Below are 20,962 nucleotides of genomic sequence, written 5' to 3'. Positions count from 1 at the left end.
CATATGCTAATAAGAGACTGATCAATTGTAGTCCTAAACAATAATGGGAAGAAACAAGAAAAGAACAGCAAGTGAATTTATATTTGACATTAATTTTACTATGTTGGTTTCTAATGGATTGTGAACAGTCACGAAATCTATTTGTTCAACATTAACTGAAAATCAGTAGACAATTTATGAACATAGTAAAAGAGAAATTCGATCCAATAAAATGTACATGTCTGTTATACGTATGGGTTATTTTATGAAGATTATATTATTTTCATAATAGAAATCACGAATTGATCATAGTTAAGCCACTATCGTAAACTTGGAAGTACTAGACAGACGTTTCAACTTGCTACGAAAGTCAACACAGCAGATCGATGATTGTGTACGCGGAAAACTCCCGACTAATAACTGCTGTGTAAGTCCTAAACCAGGATGAAACATTCATCTAGTGCTTCCATGATTATTATACACAAGGTTGTCTATACAGAAATTCATATATTGTACAGAAATGTGGTGTTTTATCTTAGTATCTACTTAATACTGATGTTGTAATACAAGTTTATCATTACTGCTATTGCTTAATCGATCCTGACGATAAATATTGAAATTTTGTAGTGATACTGAGCAACCATCTTGTAAATCATTTAGCTAGGATTCTTGAATTGTGATTACACTACGATTACGACACGTTTAAAACTTAGTAAGCATTAAAGACAGTTCACCTAGCCAATTAGTGATCACTAGTTAGATTTTAGCAGTTTAGGGATTAACATCTGATTAATGTTCATTGTTTTCAATGTATATTGCCAGCTACCACAATGTCTCTAATTGTACTCTTTTGAAACTTGTACAGCGAAAGGTTGTAAACGTCTCATCAATACGCCTGAATAGGTTATGCGACTAATAAGCACAATTATATGTTAAAACAAACAACAAAGTCTGATAACTTGTTGAAATATCTAAATGGAAGGAATAGACAGTCCATAGATTGAAGCAAACTTTAACTTTATTATACCTCATGTACAAACAGAAAAGCATTTTCAAAATATTATGAAAGTTCAAATAATATTCCCCCTAAATATTTTCTTTTTAACATAACTAACCATTCATGAAATTTCAATAGTTTAGATCATGAGTTCATTGAAACTAGACCATATCATGGAAAACGTGGAAGCACTGAACAGCCATTTCATCCTATTCTAAGACTTCCTTAAAAGTGTACGTCCATAAAATTCACACTAAACTATTTCTTCGCTTGATATTGTTTTACTTGAATCTTTCCATTGATGCTTTAGGACTGAAATTGATCAGTCTGTTATTGGCATATGTGCATACTGTGCGTATGCCTCGATATTGCCTTAATTTACAAGCATTATAAGCAAAGATGGATAGTGGCTCGCAGTGAAATCCAGGACGAGCGTTTCGTCCTGTTTGGGACTTCACACGATTGCACATGCAAGTGGCTATCAGGACTCAGTAGCTAAGTGTATAACTCGATGGCGTTTGAAGCGAAAGACACTGAGTTTGAGTCCCAGAGTGAACATCAACTCTAAGATGCAGGTACATCCAACTGACGAGTCCCAAACAGGACGAATCGCGCGTCCTAGTTTCCACTGCTAGCCACTGTCCATCTAAACTATTTCTTATTTCATTCAACCATAAATAAAGTAAAAGAAGTTGAATTTCAGGAGGTCCAACTACCTACCGTATTTAATGAATATAAACATAAATATTTATTTGAACTTGGTTATTATTCAACTGTAAATTGAATAACAACTATCAAAGAACAAATGAATTGAATTTATTTCTTATTATGTAAACAATCATATTATGGGTATCATTTATGAAATATAAAAATTTAAAAAAAAAAAACTAGGATTCATCATATATCATCTGTGTAACGGAACAATGAATAATGAATAATATACTATCTCTAACTTGACATGATATTAACTTTCATTTATACTATGAGGAATCATATTAGAATTATTTTATACAACAAACAAACAAATAAATAAAGTACAAAACAAGAAAGGACGAAAAAACAATCAAGAATACTGTCAAAGATACAATATGATACTCTTAGTCAAATGTTACCTACTAGAAACACTAGAAATTTAAAAAAATAATGGCTGAATATTATCACTTTTAAAAAAAATAGACAGTTCAATAGTTGGATTCATAACTCAGTTGAAGCTAGATCACTATGAAAAGCCGGGAAGTAATGGATGGCCATTTCGTCCTAGTATGGGACTCCTCAGCAATGAGCATCCATGATCCCGCCCTCTTCGAGATTCACACCCAGGACCTATCAGTCCTCACTAGTGACTGACTTCAAGAGGCATTTCCTGGAGTTCTACTGAGAAGCTATGACCAATAGAATTTAACCAGGTCAGTTGTGAGATATCAACTCATTGGTTGAAGTTACACATTAACATCGTTGGATGCCGACTCAGTGATCTAGTTGGTTAATCGCCTGGCACGAGACTGGTAGGTCCTGAGTTCAAAACTCACGAGGCTGCATCGTGGATACGCACTGCTGAGAAATCCCACAACAGGACGAAATGGCCGTTCAGGGTTTCCAGGTTTTCAATGGTGGTCTAACATCAATCAGTTCATGATCTCAATCAACGCTGTTTTATTTGTCTCAAACTATTGGCTTAAATGGAGTCTTGATGTAAAAGAGGGAGTCAATCAACTTCATCCACTTAGTTTCTTTTATTAAACTCTCAGTTAAGGGTTATACTGATTGCTGTATTTCATTGAAATCATGACCTAATTTAAGTTAGCTAACCATTAAAAATCCAGAAGCACTAAAAGGTCTTCTTTTAGTATGGGATTCCTCAGATGTTCTCTACTACGACTACGCTGCTGGGAGTCCAACTTTTCCGAAACAAAAGCAGTAATCACTTAAGATAAAGTTAATTCATTTCATTTCATATGCCCTATATCCACTGATTTGTATAAATAAAAGAATTGTATTTTTAAAATGATAATTGTGTGTAATTTACATGAATCCATTTAGTTCATATTAGTGAAAACGAATTGTAAATACTTTCCATGTTCATACACAATTCAATATATTGATAAATGGATAATACGAAAGAGAGACCTTAACTTAATCGATTATAGTCCCCTTTTATGAATACAAATAACAGTTATAAGGGGTTTTTCACTATTGATCTGTCTAAATGACTTTATACATGTTATACACATGATTACATTTGTAAAAACATATTATCGATTCGTACAAGTCAGTGTGTACATGAAAGATTTAAAGAAAATGGAACGAACTGAATTTGTTTTATTCCACAATGTGCTTGTCGTACTTACTTGACAAACTTTAATTAATTACTAATAGATTATGTAATAGCAAATACAAAATAGAAGAGTCAATAATTGTATTCTCAAGATAGGGTTGTGGAGATTATTACGTTTATGAATGAGATCATGGACCGATTGATGGTAAACCACCATTGAAAACCTGGAAGCACTGGACGGCTACTTCGTTCTATTGTGAGACTCCTCAGAAGTGTGCATCCACGATCCCGCTCACAGGATTCGAACCCAGGGCCCATTGGTCTCGTGCGGAAACGCTTAACATCCAGATCACTGAGTCAGCATCCAACAGTGTTAATGTGTAACCTCAACAACTCTCTCGAGATTTTGCGACTATCTTCCATTGTACTGAGGTAGATACGTGTTTCTACCCGACAAGGATTAGCTCATTGGTCTGGAGGTTAAGCGTTCTCATGCGAGACTGAAGGCCCTGGATTCGAATCCCGCTAGCGGGATCTTGGATGCTCACTGCTTGGGAGTCCCACAATAGGACGAAATGTCCACCCAGTGCTTCCAGGCTTTCAATGGTCGTCTAACATCAATCGGTTCATAATCTCAATCAACAAAAAATAATTGTAATCAACTGTCAACTGAGTAAAGTATACATCTGATTATAGAGCAGGTAATTTGGAAGTATCATTTTAATTTAATCTTATTCCTTATTTATAAAGAATACAATTCACACACACGCACACACACACATACACGCACACAAAATATAATAAATTTATTTTGATTTACATAATACTATTACCAAATAATCAAATACTTTCCGTTCTTTCACCATGACTAAAAAAAGTTTTGGCATTTAATCAGAGAAAAATAAATTTGGAGACGTATATCACGCAATATCATAGTGTATTTATTTTGTTGTTATCTACCCCTATTTTTAAAAATCGGGATGGGGGGGGAAATACCCCGTTTTCCCTCTTTATATATATATTTGTTTGTTTAAGACAATACATTGTTCGTAATGATTTGTGGTTAATTTGTAATAGGCTCATTGCTATTCGGATTATTTAATGAATCAAATGAATCAAATTTCAATAAAGTTGATATGATGGTGATTATAATAGAAATCAAGAAAATGTATACTTTCACCCAAAAGTAACGTTCTTTTTCTAAAAAAAACACCAAAAAAATTTAGGCTAATTAATTGTGTCACATAAAGATTCAGTTTCATAGTTTAGATAGTTGAGCACAGAAAACTGGTTAATCCATATGCGAAATAAACAACAAACATGTTTTGTATATCAGTTAGTTAACTTATATAAGTTATGTCAACATTGAAAACCTAAATGGAAGTTTTGTTTTAGAATAACATTATTTAGGAAATATTATCGATGATGATATAACCAGGGGCTTCAAATGCACGAGCGTGGGGAGAGTCAGTTCTCCATCTCGAAATTCTCTTACATGGCCACGGGTATACAACCACTGTCAGACAAGTCCTACTCACTAACTTCTCGCGGAATTGAGTGGACAAAAAGAGGTTATCTGGAGATTTAACCGGGTTTGAGGACACGGAGGGTTCTCTTAGGAGAGTTGGAAAACCCTGATTTCAAACCAATAGTGCACATGGGCTCCAGTAGCCTGATGGAACAAATGGCATGTAAACCAACCGTAGGTCACCGACTACCATGGGACGGCATCTCCTAACGTTGTTCTACTGCCTTGTGGATCAGACCTTTAGGTGTGGCTCTCTAAGAGAACCACCTGTTTCCGTCTGGTGACCTGAGCAATATCACAGCACACACAAATCAAGTGACTTGTGTGGCGCAAATATACCCCTTTGTATCCATATTTCTGTGTTCAAATAAATAAATAAATATAATCAGGAATTGAATCCAGAAACTTTAGTTTCAAAAATATGCTTTGGATTTAACATTATAAAAGTAATTAAAGTTCAAGTAAATGTTTCGCGACACAATTATTTAAGAAAGAACGTTTTCAATATATGCATCAACGTGCCCTGAATGTTATTTCATACTCCTTTGATTATAACATCCAAGTTTTAATATATTGCAGATTCTTATACTAAGTGATAATATGTTGTTAGAATTCTCAAGTTAATCGAATAAAATTTGTATTAAAAAGGTATAATTAATCTCAATAGTTGAGATCATGAGATAATGACAGTTGAAACAGTTTCATAAAATGTGTAATATAATTAACAAACAATAGATAATTGAATTCATCAATCAATTGAAGCTAGAACACCATGGAAAACCTGGGAGCACTGAACGGCCGTTTCGTCTTATTGTGGGACTTCATTAGGTTTTCCATGGTGATCTAGCTTCAATTGACTCATGACCTCAACTAATGAAATTACTGCAATCTCCACAAACCCCCTTCTGCCATAATAAATCATCACCTATAATATAACATGTGATAGTGTTTCTTGTTCAATCCGGTTTACAACAAGACATACTAGGGACTGAATGAACTGATTTGTAGATATTTAAGTATATATTCATTATTTATAAACTGTACTTTCAATCATTGTTGTTCACATCTTCTGCTGAAATTGAGTGATTAAACTATTCATCATACATCTTACTTCTCACCAGTTTTACTTAAATACTAAGCGTAAAACTATACTGTCAACTTGATCATAAACAACTATCTACTGTTTGAATTCATGAGTTATTTTAAGCTAAATCACCATAGAAAACATGAAAACACCATGACCAGTGGAGTTCAACCAGATATTTTATGAGATAGTAACTCACTGAAGATAATGGTGGATGTGTCGCTCAATTTTGTGGATTGGTTGAAGTTAGACACCCACGCCGTTAGACAACGGATCAGTGAACTAGAGATAAGCGTTCACGCGCGAGACCAATATGTCCTGAATACGAATCCTGTGGGACGGGATCGTCAATGAGCACTACTGAAGAGTGTCACATTGAAACGAAACAGCCGTTCAGTGTTTTCAGGTTTCCCTTGGTGATCTAGCTTCAATTGCCTCATGAATTCAACTATCTATTGTTTGTTCGTTATATTACAAATTTTATGAAACTGTTTCAACTGTCATTGTTAATAGTAGGCAATCAGTTACTTGGAAATAAGAATATATATCATTGCTTCTGTTTGTTTGTGCTCAACACAATAAAGGATGAACTTTGAATTCTAAAATGTGATGAGTTTTGAAATATCATATGAGTTAAACATTTTCTATCATACAGGGTTTGGGTCACGGCATGAACATGAATACTAAGGTGGCAGTATATTCAGCTGAAGAGTTTTAAATTTGAATGAACGCTCCTCTTGGACACCAACGCTAGCCATAATCCAGTTGTTCTATACAATTTGTCAATAAACATGGTTATATCAAGACTATCTGCATATCATAACCATATTTTAAACGTGAGATCGATGGAAGTTCAGTCAGTAATATCAATAACTGAATAGGTAACAGACTTTCTTATAATGATATATCAACTTATTTCACTGGTTGAAATCATTAGTCAATTGAAGCTAGATCACCACAAAACCCCTTCTGATAATAATCATCTGCTCACTAGTGACTGACTTCAAGAGTTACTCCTGGAGTTCTAGTGAGAAGCCGTTACCAGTGAAGTTCAACCAGGTCAGTTGTGAGATATCAACTCACTGAAGACAATGGTATACGGTGGTGCAGCTTCGTGGATCGGTTGAAGTTAGACATTAACACCATTGGATGTCGGCTCACTGGTCTATTTGGTTAAGCGCCTGACGCGAGACTGATAGGTCCTGTGTGCGAATCTCGTGGGGTGTGCGATCGTGAATGCACACTGCTGAGGAGTCCCATAGTAGGACGAAACGACCGTCCAGTGCTTCCAGGTTTTCGATGGTGGTCTAGCTTGAATTGACTCATGATTTCAACCAGTGAAATTTCTAAAATCTCCAAAATCCCCTTCTGATAAGAATCAACTTATTATTCACCTTCCCTGATTAGCTTAAAAAAGATTCTCATTATGTAAGCTAGAAGTTTGTTTTTTTGTCAAGTATACTCTATCTATGCATAGATGCGGGGTCTATGTGATAATTTCGTTATAAGATATTGGAATATCCACATTCGAACATCACTATAACCCGAAACCGTATATATAAACAGTAAATTATCATAACGACTTTATAATATCTAAATACATTACAGATTACGTTGACTTGTTTATTTAATATGATGCTCATTATAGTGTAAGGGGATACGAAGTTATGGAACGACACTACTTATGAGTTTTATATTAAAATATGCCTGCTGTCTGATGTTTCCTCGTTTTCATATGAATGTTTAACTAAGATAAGTCAGTGATGTGACATCACAAATCTCAACTTTTTGCCAGAAAACCTAATGAGAATATTTGAAGCTTTCAATGAAGGCTAATTATTGCACTAAAAAACCACAATTTACTTTCTTGATATCCACGATTTGTGGAGATTATTAAATTTTATAGTTTACATCACAACCTGATGTTAGACAACGATTGCATACTAGGAAGAACGCGACAGCTGCTTAAGTAGTTTGTATCTGCGACCACATCATGAATACAAATTAAGGCTTAAACGCCCTGGACTACAGACGGTATCCAATCAGTTACTCGTCGAAATTCAGTTCTAAAGGTAAGCCGTGATCGGTTGAGTTAAACAATGTTAGATAAGAGAAAGGTATTCACTCCAGTCAATCGAGTATAGTCGAGTAGATTGGCCAATAGTTTTTTTTAATCAAGACGAAATTAGCCTATTTCACCAAAGAAACAACATTAATAGCTAATTAGAAAAAAACTGGAATTCTTTAGCATTAGTAGAAATTAGGTAACCAAAACGATACTTAAGCAAAGATGTATAGTGACTAGCAATAAAATCCAGGACTCGTGTTTCGTCCTATTTGTGACTCGTCAGCTGGGTGTACTTGCAGGTACATCCAACTGACGAGTCCTAAATAGGACGAAACGCTCGTCCTGGATTCCACCGCTAGTCATTATCCATCTTTGCTTAAAAGGCTTGTGACTTAAGGCTATATCAAGGCAATCCGAAAAGGACGCACATATGCCAACATGATGCTGATCAATTTCAGTCCTCAATGACAATGGAAAGATACAAGTAAAACAACACCAAGTGAATTCAAATTGGTACTTGTTAAAAGAAATGACACTTCACAGTAATAATTACTAATGTCAACTGTATAGACTAACTTCCATTTCTATTTAACTAATTCTGATATGACACATTATTGAAAAAAATGTATCTTTGCTTCATCAAACAAAACAGAAAACAGTAAACATGCAAATGTAATATAAAATTTCTTTCATCAATCAATACACAACTCATTGATAGACTAAAAGATACGATTGTCACGTAATATTTTGTCTATGATAGGAGAACAGGTTGATTTCTAGTAACATACCATACTGGATGCAGTATATATGTATGTATGATTTGACATCTTCTACATTGTGCCTAACTGCACGGACACACGTGATACAAGCATAAATTACTGATGTATGGTTATTTGAAAAGGAAATTTCTTGTCATTTATTGTTATAATACACTATGATTTTATACTAAAAGTATACAATTAATATTTGATTTAAACCAAAATATTCTACCTGACGAACAATTCAGTGTATCAGGACAAATCATGATTAATAGTAATAATAATCATAACAAAAACTAACTGATTTCACATTATCAGAAAGGGGTTTTTGTGGATATTTTAGTAATTTCAATAGTTGAGTTCATGAGCCAATGGAAGTTAGACCAACATGGAAAGCCTCGAAGAACTGGATGGACATTTCATCTTATTGTGGGACTCCTCAGTAGTGCTCATCCATGATCCTGCTCCGCGGGATTCGAACACAGGACCTATTGGTCTCGTGCGTGAACGCTCATCTCTAGTTCACCGATCCTTCATCTAACGGTGTAGATGTCTAAATTCAACCAATCCACAAAATTGAGCGACATATCTACCATTATCTTCAGTGATTGACTATCTCATAACAGACCGTGTTATTTAATTTGTGTACTTTATAGACTGAATGATAATATCAACTTTTTATTATTCATCATATCCAGAAAAATAATCCAAATTATTATGAAGAATAATACATATAGTTCAAAATAAATTAGTAGATTGCATGTATTAAAGGCAGGTTACATCAAAATGTAGCTACAATTAGAAAAAGGACTATAGAGAATCGATGAGTATTCAACATCTATTTCATTGGGTATAGAACCCAGTACTTTAAAATGTCGTTACAATTGTCCGATTATGTTTTCGACATCACTCAAATCAATAAATGATTCACTTATTAACTCAAGAGTTCATTGAATTCAATGAGCTAACAGTTTGCACAATTTTATTGTCAATTCTTCTCTTAATTAATCACTACTGAGTACATAACTATTATTGAGATGAAAGATTTGTGAAAATTGTTGCCATCCTAATTCTTATCACCTACAGATATCAACTTGATGACCTTTGAAATCAAAGGTGTTTTTTTTCAACTTGAAATCATGTATTCAATAATCTTAAAATGCATACAAACTAATATCTATTCACATAATATAATACAGGAAGGTACTGAAAGCCAATTACAAAAGATAATTTTTACAATAACTAAATACAATCTATAATAATTCTGTGGATCCACGACCTGCAATGCTAACCGGTGTTGGAGATGGTTGAAAGAATGTTAGGGGCGGCCAAATCAAAACGTGGCATCAGTCATTGAAGTCACTAACATCAGTCTCAGCCATGTTGGTAGATGTAGATTACTTGATGGGGTCCGCGTGACTATCGTAACCAATGATTGGAGACTCTTGGTGACATGGCTCAGAATCGGTCACAATGGCGTTGGTGTATACACTATCTGTCTTCCTTTAAACTAAGAGATTAAAATCACTAATTCTTTCTTCATGTACTATATCCTTATTGCAATCTATCTTTTATATATTACCACCTCTGAATTAACTACTTTTATGAATCCAGTGTCCATCTTGTTGTGTTAATGAAGTATGGCAACTTGGACCGATGCATATATGTGCCTGGTCCTACGTTGTGGCTGACTGACTGAATCCATTTATTAACAAATACATTACTCTAATCTCTATATGTTACTTTGTATTCTTTAAATCTTTGTCTTTTGAAAATATCACTTTCTTTGTAGTGAAATTAATCTTCTTCGATTGAACATAAGAAAAGAAGTAATTTCATTTTTGTGTATGCATAATGATGAATGTACGTTTTCAGTGTGATTGTAAGCTGTACTGTAAACATATTTCTATGTACATTTATAGAATGAAGATTAGTGAATTTTCTATCACTTAAGGTAAAATGTAAGCAAATAGTAGGTTGATTACCCTGGCAATTATTTATTTTAAAAATCAGTAAAATAGAGAATCATCCATAATCATTTTCTCCTATTTCTAAAAAACTTTATAATAAGCTACCATCAACTAAATATTCTGAGAGTAAAAAGCTTGATACAAAATGTTCTTTTTTTCTCTCTCTCCCTGAAGAAGTTTCTCACATTGAGTGACGAACCCAGAAAACTCAATTTTTCTACTTATTGGTACTATACAAATATATTAATTTTTTATTAAAGTTTGAATGTGTTAAGTTTATTCTTTAACAAGACGTAATTTAAAAATGAATATAAGTGGTAGTTCAGAGAGACAATAATTTATAGACGACCTTTGAACGAATTTTAAGTAACCTTGAGAAATACAAGTCAATCAGCAAACAGTCAGTATAGAGTGAAAATATATTATACAAAACCAAAAGAAATAAAGTGGATACACTTCTTATACGTGGTTCAAAAACTTGTCAAAATTAGAAAGACGTTCGGAGGTTCTAAAATCGTAATGCATTCAGTAGAGGAAATCATCCATACCGCTACAGAATAGTCGGCCTCTTTCAGCCTCTACCATATAGCTTTAATATTTTTTGTGTGCACTCCGGTTGTTGAGTGCACAAAATACTACTTGTAGATAACGACACGATACAAATAGTCAAGCCTACGTAGGAGTCTGTACGCTCTCCATCCATCCGTATATATTGTAGTACCTGGCTGCAGCCAGTGTTACTTGTATTTTATTATCCAGTTCGTAATAATTGTCATAATTTGCCTTAGTTAAGAATTATATATGGGGTTTTCATCACAAACTGACATCAGATATAATGCCAGAAATTTATTTAACGAAATGGATGGAAGGCTTTCGCGTTAAAATCCGTGATCTATTATGTTATACCTGATTGATTCGTTCACAATTCAGAGTGTCGCTGTTTTATTTGTTATAGCCGCTCAATTATTACGTTTTGTACAAAATTCCATGTTAACCGATCGTACGTTTGCATTAAGCACTGAAGTTGGCGCTGTGATCCTGAACTTCGTCAAACGCTTCTGATTGGCTCGTCCATAAATTATAGTCTCGTTGAGAGTTCTTCTATTTCAATGACGTTTAAGAAAGCTAAACATCTTTTAGATATATATATGCAATTGTATTTACTTACAAGTAACTTCTAAACGATAATCACTTTTTGACCAGGTCATGTCTTTTAATCTTTTCCTTAATACATTTCTTAATTGTCGACAATCTGATTCACATGTTGAATCTTTATTAAATAATACACCATTCAATGAAGCATTTGTAATTTTCTCTAATAATTCAGGTGCTTCAACACCAACCCAACATCGAATACGTTTATGATGCATAGCTCTATTCATTGTTAATTGTAATCTACTTGCATTCATTTGAATATTGATTAAATTATGTTCATGTTTATCATCTTCAATATTATTATTTGACTCGAATTGATTATCTTTTAATAAATTCAATGTATCCAAGTGAATAGAAGGAATTGGATTTCCAATTGTCCAACTTTATAAAATGAAAATATCAACAACAACAAAAAATGTAGAAGATCAGTCATCAAAAGTGTCATCATCTAATTATGGAATAAATGGATGAGTATTTCACTTTATATACAACTTGTCAGTTAAGTTTATTATCAGAATGTGTTTTGTGGAGATTTTTTAGAAATTTCACTGGTTGAAATCATGAGTCAATTGAAGCTAGACCACCATGGAAAACCTGGGTTCGAATCCCGCGGGTTGTGGGATCGTGGATGCGCACTACTTAGGAGTCCCGTACCAGGACGAAACGGCTGTCCAGTGCTTCCAGGTTTTACATGGTGGTCTAGCTTCAATTCACACATGATTTCAACCAGTTAAGTTAGGAACGAAGGAACAACCAACTATGAGACAAATGACAGATATTTTTGCAAATGAAATATTAACAGTATAGTTCTGAGATTTTACCAAGATATTCTGTAATCTTATATTAAAATACATTTGATTATCTCCCATCCCCCAGTGTTCTCTTCCAAAACAGTACTATTTACGAGTTATTTCGATACTGAGTTGGACTTTATTCATGAGTTCACTAATATGCAGACTTATAGTGGTGTGTGTTACTGATATTGATATAAGTAGTATATGACGCGAGTTAAAGAACGTAATGTCTAGCAGCAGAAGATGGGGAAAGATCAACAAAGGAAGAGCGGGAACGTAATGCAATTTGTAAGAAAACGCATGAACTATGAAATGTGAGACATAGGATTGATGATTGCAACAGGAACAGTCCGGTTTGATATGATAGAATGATATTTTGCAAATTAACTATTTACTATTTCGTTTTTCTATTTTACCAAGTAACTGTGTAATTTCTGTTAAATACATCCGCTTGTCCTCACCTCTGTTCTCCTTCACTACGCTATAAACTCCAGATCTGTGACTGAACACTAAATGATTATTTGTTGGATGTTTTAAAGTGTTGGGCTAATTTACAAGCATTTAATAGCTCTCAAATTTAATGTTCCCAGACTGTTTGCCACTGGTTTTCTCTACTTATAATACAATATCGAGGCAATCCGTACACGATACACATATACCAATAAGAGACTGATCAGTTGCAGCGTTAAACTTTAATGGGAAGATTTAAACAACCAATGCAAAAGACTTCTATAAACTAGTAATCTTTTAAAGCAAAATGAATAACACTGACCTGTAAATTGGTGTTAAAGGATTTGTTTTTGCTATACATTCAAAATGGATTAATTGACCTTCTCGTAGATTTACTTGTTCTGTTTGGTTAATAATTTGTATTTTAACATTTTCTATGTCTAGATATCAGTAAAACAAATAAATTACAGAAAAAGAAAAGAATCATATTTGAACTAAGTTGACTTGTAAACAAATAATCATTACGTGATCAATAGATGGAGTTGATCTGGAAAATGTGATGCTTGTGCTACATATCACAAAAAAAATCTGGTCACATATATACTTACAATCAGAGAGGGGAAAAACTAGACGGCCGTAACTCACTGAAGATAATGATAGACGGTGGGTCAATTTCGTGGATTGGTTGAAGTTAGACACTAACACCATTGGATGTAGGATCAGTGAACTATATGTCAAGCGTTCGAGTGCGAGACGTGATCGTGGATGCGCGCTGCTGAGGTGTCACATATTTACTTGTTAAGGTCATCTTTAGTAAAAGTTCAATCGATAAATACTGAGTTATAATTTAAAATAAAGGTGGGGAAAACTCATACCATATGGAAAGAATAAATAACCCATCAAACCACCTTAGGTTAGAATATACTCTACTTTGTACATATGAAAGAGGCTTAACCTCTATAAACCTAAGAATACGCTGTTGAGAAATTTTATATAATGCTTTAAAAGCTGCTGTAAGATGGATTTTGTGACTTGTTTCGATTACGTGTTTTGGAAAGTAGGAGCTAACTTTAATAAATCACTTAATGTTTTTAATAATATACTGATTACTTGACTAATTTAAATCATAAACAAATTTTTAATAGCCCGAGATTGAGACCATTCAATTTTTATAGTCTGTGTCTTGGATTAATGTTAGTTAGACCATCATGGAAAACTTAAAGTCAACAGGCAACTCTATCATCCCAATATGAGAATTCTTAGTAGCGCTGATTCATGTTTTTCTGATGGAGTCTTGTTCTCTGAGCTGGATGTTTTGGTTGTGGAGCTTTCATCGTTCTTCTAAACGACATCATCAGCACAAACTTCAGAGAGAAGTGAAATGCTCGAATTTCTCCATATGTGGTTGATCTTTAAAGCCAACAAGAACAAGGTCTACAGGACAAGCTGTGAACCACATGTGGAGAAATTCGAACACTTCACTTCTATCTGAAGTTTTTGCTGATGTTGTCGTTCATAAGAACAATAAAAGCTCCACGACTGAAACATCCAGTTCAGAGAACGATAATCCATCAAAATCCTCCACCTTAGCTACAAATCTCCGCTGATGCATTTGCTCATCCACGACCTCACTACAGAGTATCAAACCCAGAATATTCGATCTCTTGCACGAACACATTTTTATTACCTAGTCAATGAGAATCTGGTTAAACTAATTTCTTGTTAAATATCAGTCATTTCGCATTAAAAATACCATTTAAAATATACATTATGATCTTGAAATTACTTTACAGATGTGAATTTTGATAAGCAACGCTATCCAAGTTGATTCACCATTAATGAGATAGCTGATTCATATAGTTTATATTCATTCAATGACAAGCTGATATGGTTTTCTTATATGATCTATTCATAGAAACAAATCCATTGTAATCCCTTAGTACATTGTCTAACAGGGTCAAGACTAACATCTGTGATTCTTGAAGATCTAATCATTACTTTTACAGCATAAATACTACAATATATAAGATAGTTTTTATTATCAGAAGGGGTTTTGTGGAGACTTTAGAAATTTCACTGGTTGAAATCATGAGTGAATTGAAGCTAGACCACTATGGGAAACCTGGAAGCACTGAACGGCCGTTTCGTCCTAGTATGGAACTCCTCAGCAGTGTGCATCCACTATCCCGCACCCCACGAGATTCCAACCCAGGACCTATCAGTCTCGCGCCAGGCGCTTTAACAACTAGACCACTGAACCGGCATCCAACGGTGTTAATGTCTAACTTCAACCAATCCACGAAGTTGCGCCACCGTATACCATTGTCTACAGTGAGTTGATTTCTTACAACTGACCTGGTTGAACTCCACTGGTAACGGCTTCTCACTAGAACTCCAGGAGTAACTCTTGAAGTCAGTCACTAGTGAGCAGATGTTAATTTACATGACAATGATGTGAAACTAACCAGATTTTCAGTATAATAAAATATGACCTGTACCAAAAGTTTAACTGAAACGAGTCAAATTTTATAAATATCGGTGGAAAGCTTGAAAATGATTTAGTCTATCAACGCTGATTTACAAATATAAAACCAATTTACTTATATCTATCTACGTCATCGACTTTGAAATCTGTGACGTCCATAGTGACCCTGATGTGGACTACGGTAGATATTGATCAATAGAATTCAAAGGTAGATGTCTTGAATCGATTACTACATTTCATACTAGGACAAAACGGCCGTCCAGTGCTTCCAGGTTTTTCATGATGATCTACCTTCAATTGATTTATGATTTCAACCAGTGTAATTAATATTATACAAAATCTAGAAATTAATAATGAAAATAAACATCTTACACATTGGTTCAATTGTAACTGTGACAGTTGGTAATTTTGCTGGAACAAAATCTTCTGAATTACTAACGCTACATTCCAATTGCCAATGTTGATATTTTCTTTCAACTGTTAAAGTCAATTGACTTTCAGTTACTTGCCTATAAGTTTATAAAATTTAAATTACAAAACACTCAATGAATGATCATCAACAATAAAGGTCAATATGTTTATAATGATTAATGAAGATTAGTATGGTCCGATGTAACATTATAGAAACTTTCACACCAAACTATTTCAATCAGTCAGTTATAACGTAGGACCAGGCAAATATATGAATCCGTTCAAGTTGTTATACCTCATTAACACAACACGATGAACACCGAATTCATAGAAGTAGTTAATTTAATAATGGTAATATATAAAAGGAAGATTGCACAATGAGGATATATTACATGAAGAAGAAATTAAAATATAAAGTAATTTTAATCTCAAAGTTTAAGAGAAAACAAAGAGTGTATACATCTACTTCATTATGATCGATTCTGAATCATATCACCCAGAGTCTCTAACCATTGATTTTGATAGTGACGTAGACCTTAAGTAAGTAGTCTGCATCTACCAAGATGGCTCAGACCAAACCTTAGTGACTTCAAGGATTGATGCCATATTTTGGTTTGGCAACCCCTAACTTTCTTTCAACCGTCTCCAGTCTATTTGGTCAACGATTAACATTTTATATGTTTTAAGTATTTGTACTGAATAAGCATTGTTAATTAGCCAAAATCTCATTTATCTAGTTCAAAATTCTGATTAGAACATTATATTCAAGTTGTAGTATGGATACTTGATCAAATGGTTAGATATCGTAGGTTCTAAGAGTTTATTTTCGACTGTTGGAGTCAGCCGACGTGATACAGGAGATTTAGGTGTCTGACCAACTTATAATTATTGCCAGAGCGTATCTAACTTCTCTTACGAACGGAATACGACCAGCCTTACAGATCAGAAAAATATAGCAAACATAAACCATAAGTATAATCGATTCGAAAACAAAGGCAAATACTGGTATGATAACTATGACAGTAATTGCTTATGAATGGCTTATCTTACGTCAATCTAGTTAATCCATGACTTTTAAACGCTCTTTATAAAGACATCCCTGCCAAATATCCAAAGTCAGTTATTTAACCTCGTCATCAATACTGTTTAGATAGAACCGATATTTCTTTGTTAGATAAAATTCTTACTGAATATGATATACCATTATACGTTTTACTGTCATTAAATGCTAATTTGTTGGCAACAAAGACTAGTATAAACCTAAAGAATGTCGTTTTGGCCATGGTTTTCCTTATATTCAGTGCTATATGAACAACGATAAGTTAATAATTAACGAAATATCAACAAAGGTACAAACCGACTCCAAAACTTGTGACATATTTTGTGCATTAACCGAGTTTATATTAGTGTATGGCCTAAAAACCCAGTTTAATTTGTCTAAGAAACATTACCTTCATTATTGGCAGGTCAAGAGATTGTTGATCAACTAGTGGTATTCTGTACATATATCCATCATAAATGATGACTAATAACAGCCAGATCACAGTACATGGTATCTGTAATGACTAGTTCGATCTGTTTGGAAATTACAGACTTGTAGGTTACCTTATGCTAGATGAATACAACCTGTGTTTGGCTATAAGAACTAGCACATATGATTTCCTATTCACCAGTTTTGAAGTTCTGTATATAACTGGATCTCACTTACTTTATCTTATCCGTTAATTTTCAAGTTTCTCATATTGATTCAAATTGTTGAAACTTATCCCACAGACAAATAAATATCTAATCTTACATCTTCTATACAGCTGTTCAGTGATTCTAGGTTTTCAATAATGATCTAGCTTAGATCGACTCATGAATTCAACTATTAAAATTACTACAGTCTTTATAAAGACCCATTCTGATGATGATGATGATGATGATGATAATAATAAAAGTATCAAGAATAATCAATACTTACATGTGTACATCATCAGTTAAACTTGTTACTGATGTATTAGGGAACAATATTGAATTAGTTTTACTTGAAAATATTGATTTGTCTGAAATATTCATAATTTTTTCTTTTATTGTATAATGAATAAGTGAATTTTGATGATCAGAAAATGATTGTAATTTATCAGAATTCTTAATCAATAATATACCAGCTAAATGCCATTGTATTGTAGTAGCAGGCTTTGATGGTGATGTATGACAGGATACAATCAAATTTTTCTTTTCTACTATCCATATCTTAGGACTTTTGTTATATATATTACTTGTATAACTTGAAGATCCATGAGTAATTAACATTTCTTTCAATGGTATATTCTGTGATGTATATTGTGTATCTGATGGCTGTTTGATATGATCTATATAATTTTTATTATAATCCATAAAAAGTTCAGTTTTAGGATCATCAGCTACAATATGACTAAGATCTCTATCGACAATTTGATTTAATTCTTTTGTTGTATATACATGATGGTTTATACCATGATCACTTACATAATTAGAGAAATGAGTGTTAGGTAGTATATACATAGAATTAACAGTTACTGGTATTTGACGATTCTTTTCAAATTGACTATCTTGTAAATGAATCAAAGTTAAACCCGAAGGAGGAACTGAAATGTAGTAATAAAAAAATGTAGTAATCATAAATGTAATAAAGATAAATATGAGAATCCTCAAATGTTTACTGTAGTATTCTTAGTAATGTACAATAGATAGGGATTAAATTCATCATTCCATAAGTTCCATTACAAAGGTTTGACTTGATAATTTCAAATAAATTGAACATTAGGTAGATTGTCATTATGTTATTGTAATTCAAGTCGCTGTATTCGCACACTGGTGGTTAACATGAACATTTTGCGATCAAGTACTGTTACAATACCTAAAAGTATATTATTCAGGTCTTATCTCAAATTGTCATCAGTGAGTTACTATCTCACAACTGACCCAGTCGAACACCATTGGTCACTGCGTTTTACTAGAACTCCAAGATATACCTCTTGAAGCCAGTCACTAGTGAGCATATGTTGATTAGTACCAGAAGTTAGACATTAACACCGTTGGATGCCGGCTCAGTGATCCAGTTGGTTTGGCACTTGGCGCGAGACTGATAGGTCATGGGTTCGAAACATGGATGCGCAATGCTGAGGAATCCCACAATAAGACGAAACGGCCGTCTAGTGCTTCCAGGTTTTCCATGGTGGTCTAGCTTCAATTGACTCATGATCTCAACTACTAGAATTGCTATAATATCCACAAAACCCGTTCTGATACTAAAATGGTATTTGTCAAATGCTTTTTCAATGAAACAGCTTCAACAAGTTTGAGAAGAGTAAATTTGGAATTATATAATTCCAGTAACTTAAATATTTATGAACATAACTTTATTTCAAACGATACATGGTTACAGAAAATAGTATAATAATGTACAGAACTTCTCTTAAATTCAATTCAACTTACATATAATTGTTAAATAAGCTGGTTTACTAGTGATAGTATCCAATTGTGGTTCAATGCCTGAAGTGGAATATATTTTCACATTAGCTTGACAAATAAAACTGGCTTCATCTTCAAGTTGTGTATTTTTGATTAATAAATCAAAATTTCCTGAAATAATAAAACATACTGTTAACTTAATTTGAACAGATTATATGTTGAGATATTTTTTTAATTATATTTAAACAAAATGGTATCTTTACAATGGAATTCATGAGTCGATCTAAACTTGAACATCATTGAAAACCTGGAAGAACTGGACGTCTTAGTATGGGGAGTCACAATAGTGCACATCCACGAATCCGAATGAGGAGCTGGATACCGGGACCTTCGAGCTTGTGCACGAACACTTAGCCTGGAGACCAGTAAGCCGGTATTTAGTGGTGTTATTGTCTAACTTAAATCGACTCATGATCTTTCACAACTCTTCATCCATTATCTGATTGACTCGTGAAAATACTACAATCTCCACAAATCCCCGCAGTGACAATGATATCTCCCTAGTGATTAAAAACAGAATACAGCAACACAGTTCACATAGATGTAGAGTTTGAAACAGAAAACAGAATTTTCATCATTGAATTCAGCAGTGACTAAATTAATGTCAATAAATAGATTGTACTTTGAATTAAACATTCGGCGTTTTAGCTTCTTCGCAGTAATTTTCTAAGTTTGTAAGTTATCAGTTCACGAATCACTATCTGAATAATGTACATTCATTTCACTGCATATTGCCAGCAAATACGATATCTCTGATTGGGCATTTTGTAACTTGTACAGAGAAAGGTTGTACACTATTCAGAAGCTCATCTGACTAGGTTATGCGACTAATAAACATAATGATGTATTAAAACAAATAAAAATAGATAACTTATTGAAATATCCAGATGGGAGGAATAGGTAGACCAGATGTTCAAACAGGCCGCCAAAGGATCATACTGATCTCACACTGTAAACATTATGACCATTTACCACATTTAAAAATATATACAACAAAATTCTACACCAAAACTCAAAGATTTTAAAGATAAAGTCATGATTGTTATGGTGGATTGTAAGTTTAAATAAGTACTCCCATTTTGTTCATTCTCTTGAATTGTTCTAAAAAGTGTTCTGTTTCACTTATATTGTATAAACTGATAACAGAATATTATGATACAAATAAAATTTAATATTCGAAATCTAATGTTCAATGGTTTAGATGATTTATTATTTACTGTCTAAGTCACAGTCAGTTAGTCATACGTATAAGCATTGATTCACGTTGACAGACTATTTATTGACACGAGCTGGAATTATCATAACAAATCCAAGCGTGGTATAAGTAGTAACAACTTTGACAGTAGTAGTAGTAGTAGTAGTAGTAGTAGTAGTAGTAGTAGTGAAAATCGAAAATGAATTATACACCTCGAGAAGAAAGAACGATTCCATGAAGTAAAAATAACACAGAGTAATTTTAAGATGTGATGGAAGGCAAAACTTGGATGCGTCTGGGCCACTGCGAACGACTCCA

At 33.6% G+C, this 20,962-nt stretch overlaps 1 protein-coding gene across 1 annotated transcript in view; it reads right to left on the bottom strand.

The window, feature by feature from the left end:
- The window catches only part of MS3_00009516 (uncharacterized protein), an 82,046-nt gene that overhangs the window by 28,141 nt on the left and 32,943 nt on the right, over positions 1-20,962 (bottom strand). Inside the window, exons 2-6 of the mRNA XM_051217899.1 lie at positions 19,414-19,560; positions 17,918-18,563; positions 15,916-16,052; positions 13,381-13,498; positions 11,828-12,195 (exon numbers count right to left, since the gene is read on the bottom strand). Coding sequence (XP_051064331.1) covers positions 11,828-12,195; positions 13,381-13,498; positions 15,916-16,052; positions 17,918-18,563; positions 19,414-19,560 — 1,416 coding nt within the window. The remainder of the gene's footprint in view (positions 1-11,827; positions 12,196-13,380; positions 13,499-15,915; positions 16,053-17,917; positions 18,564-19,413; positions 19,561-20,962) is intronic.

Source organism: Schistosoma haematobium, chromosome 7, assembly GCF_000699445.3.
Source record: "Schistosoma haematobium chromosome 7, whole genome shotgun sequence".
Classification (NCBI taxonomy): Eukaryota; Metazoa; Platyhelminthes; class Trematoda; order Strigeidida; family Schistosomatidae; genus Schistosoma; species Schistosoma haematobium.
This window is presented reverse-complemented; position numbering and strand designations above follow the sequence as displayed.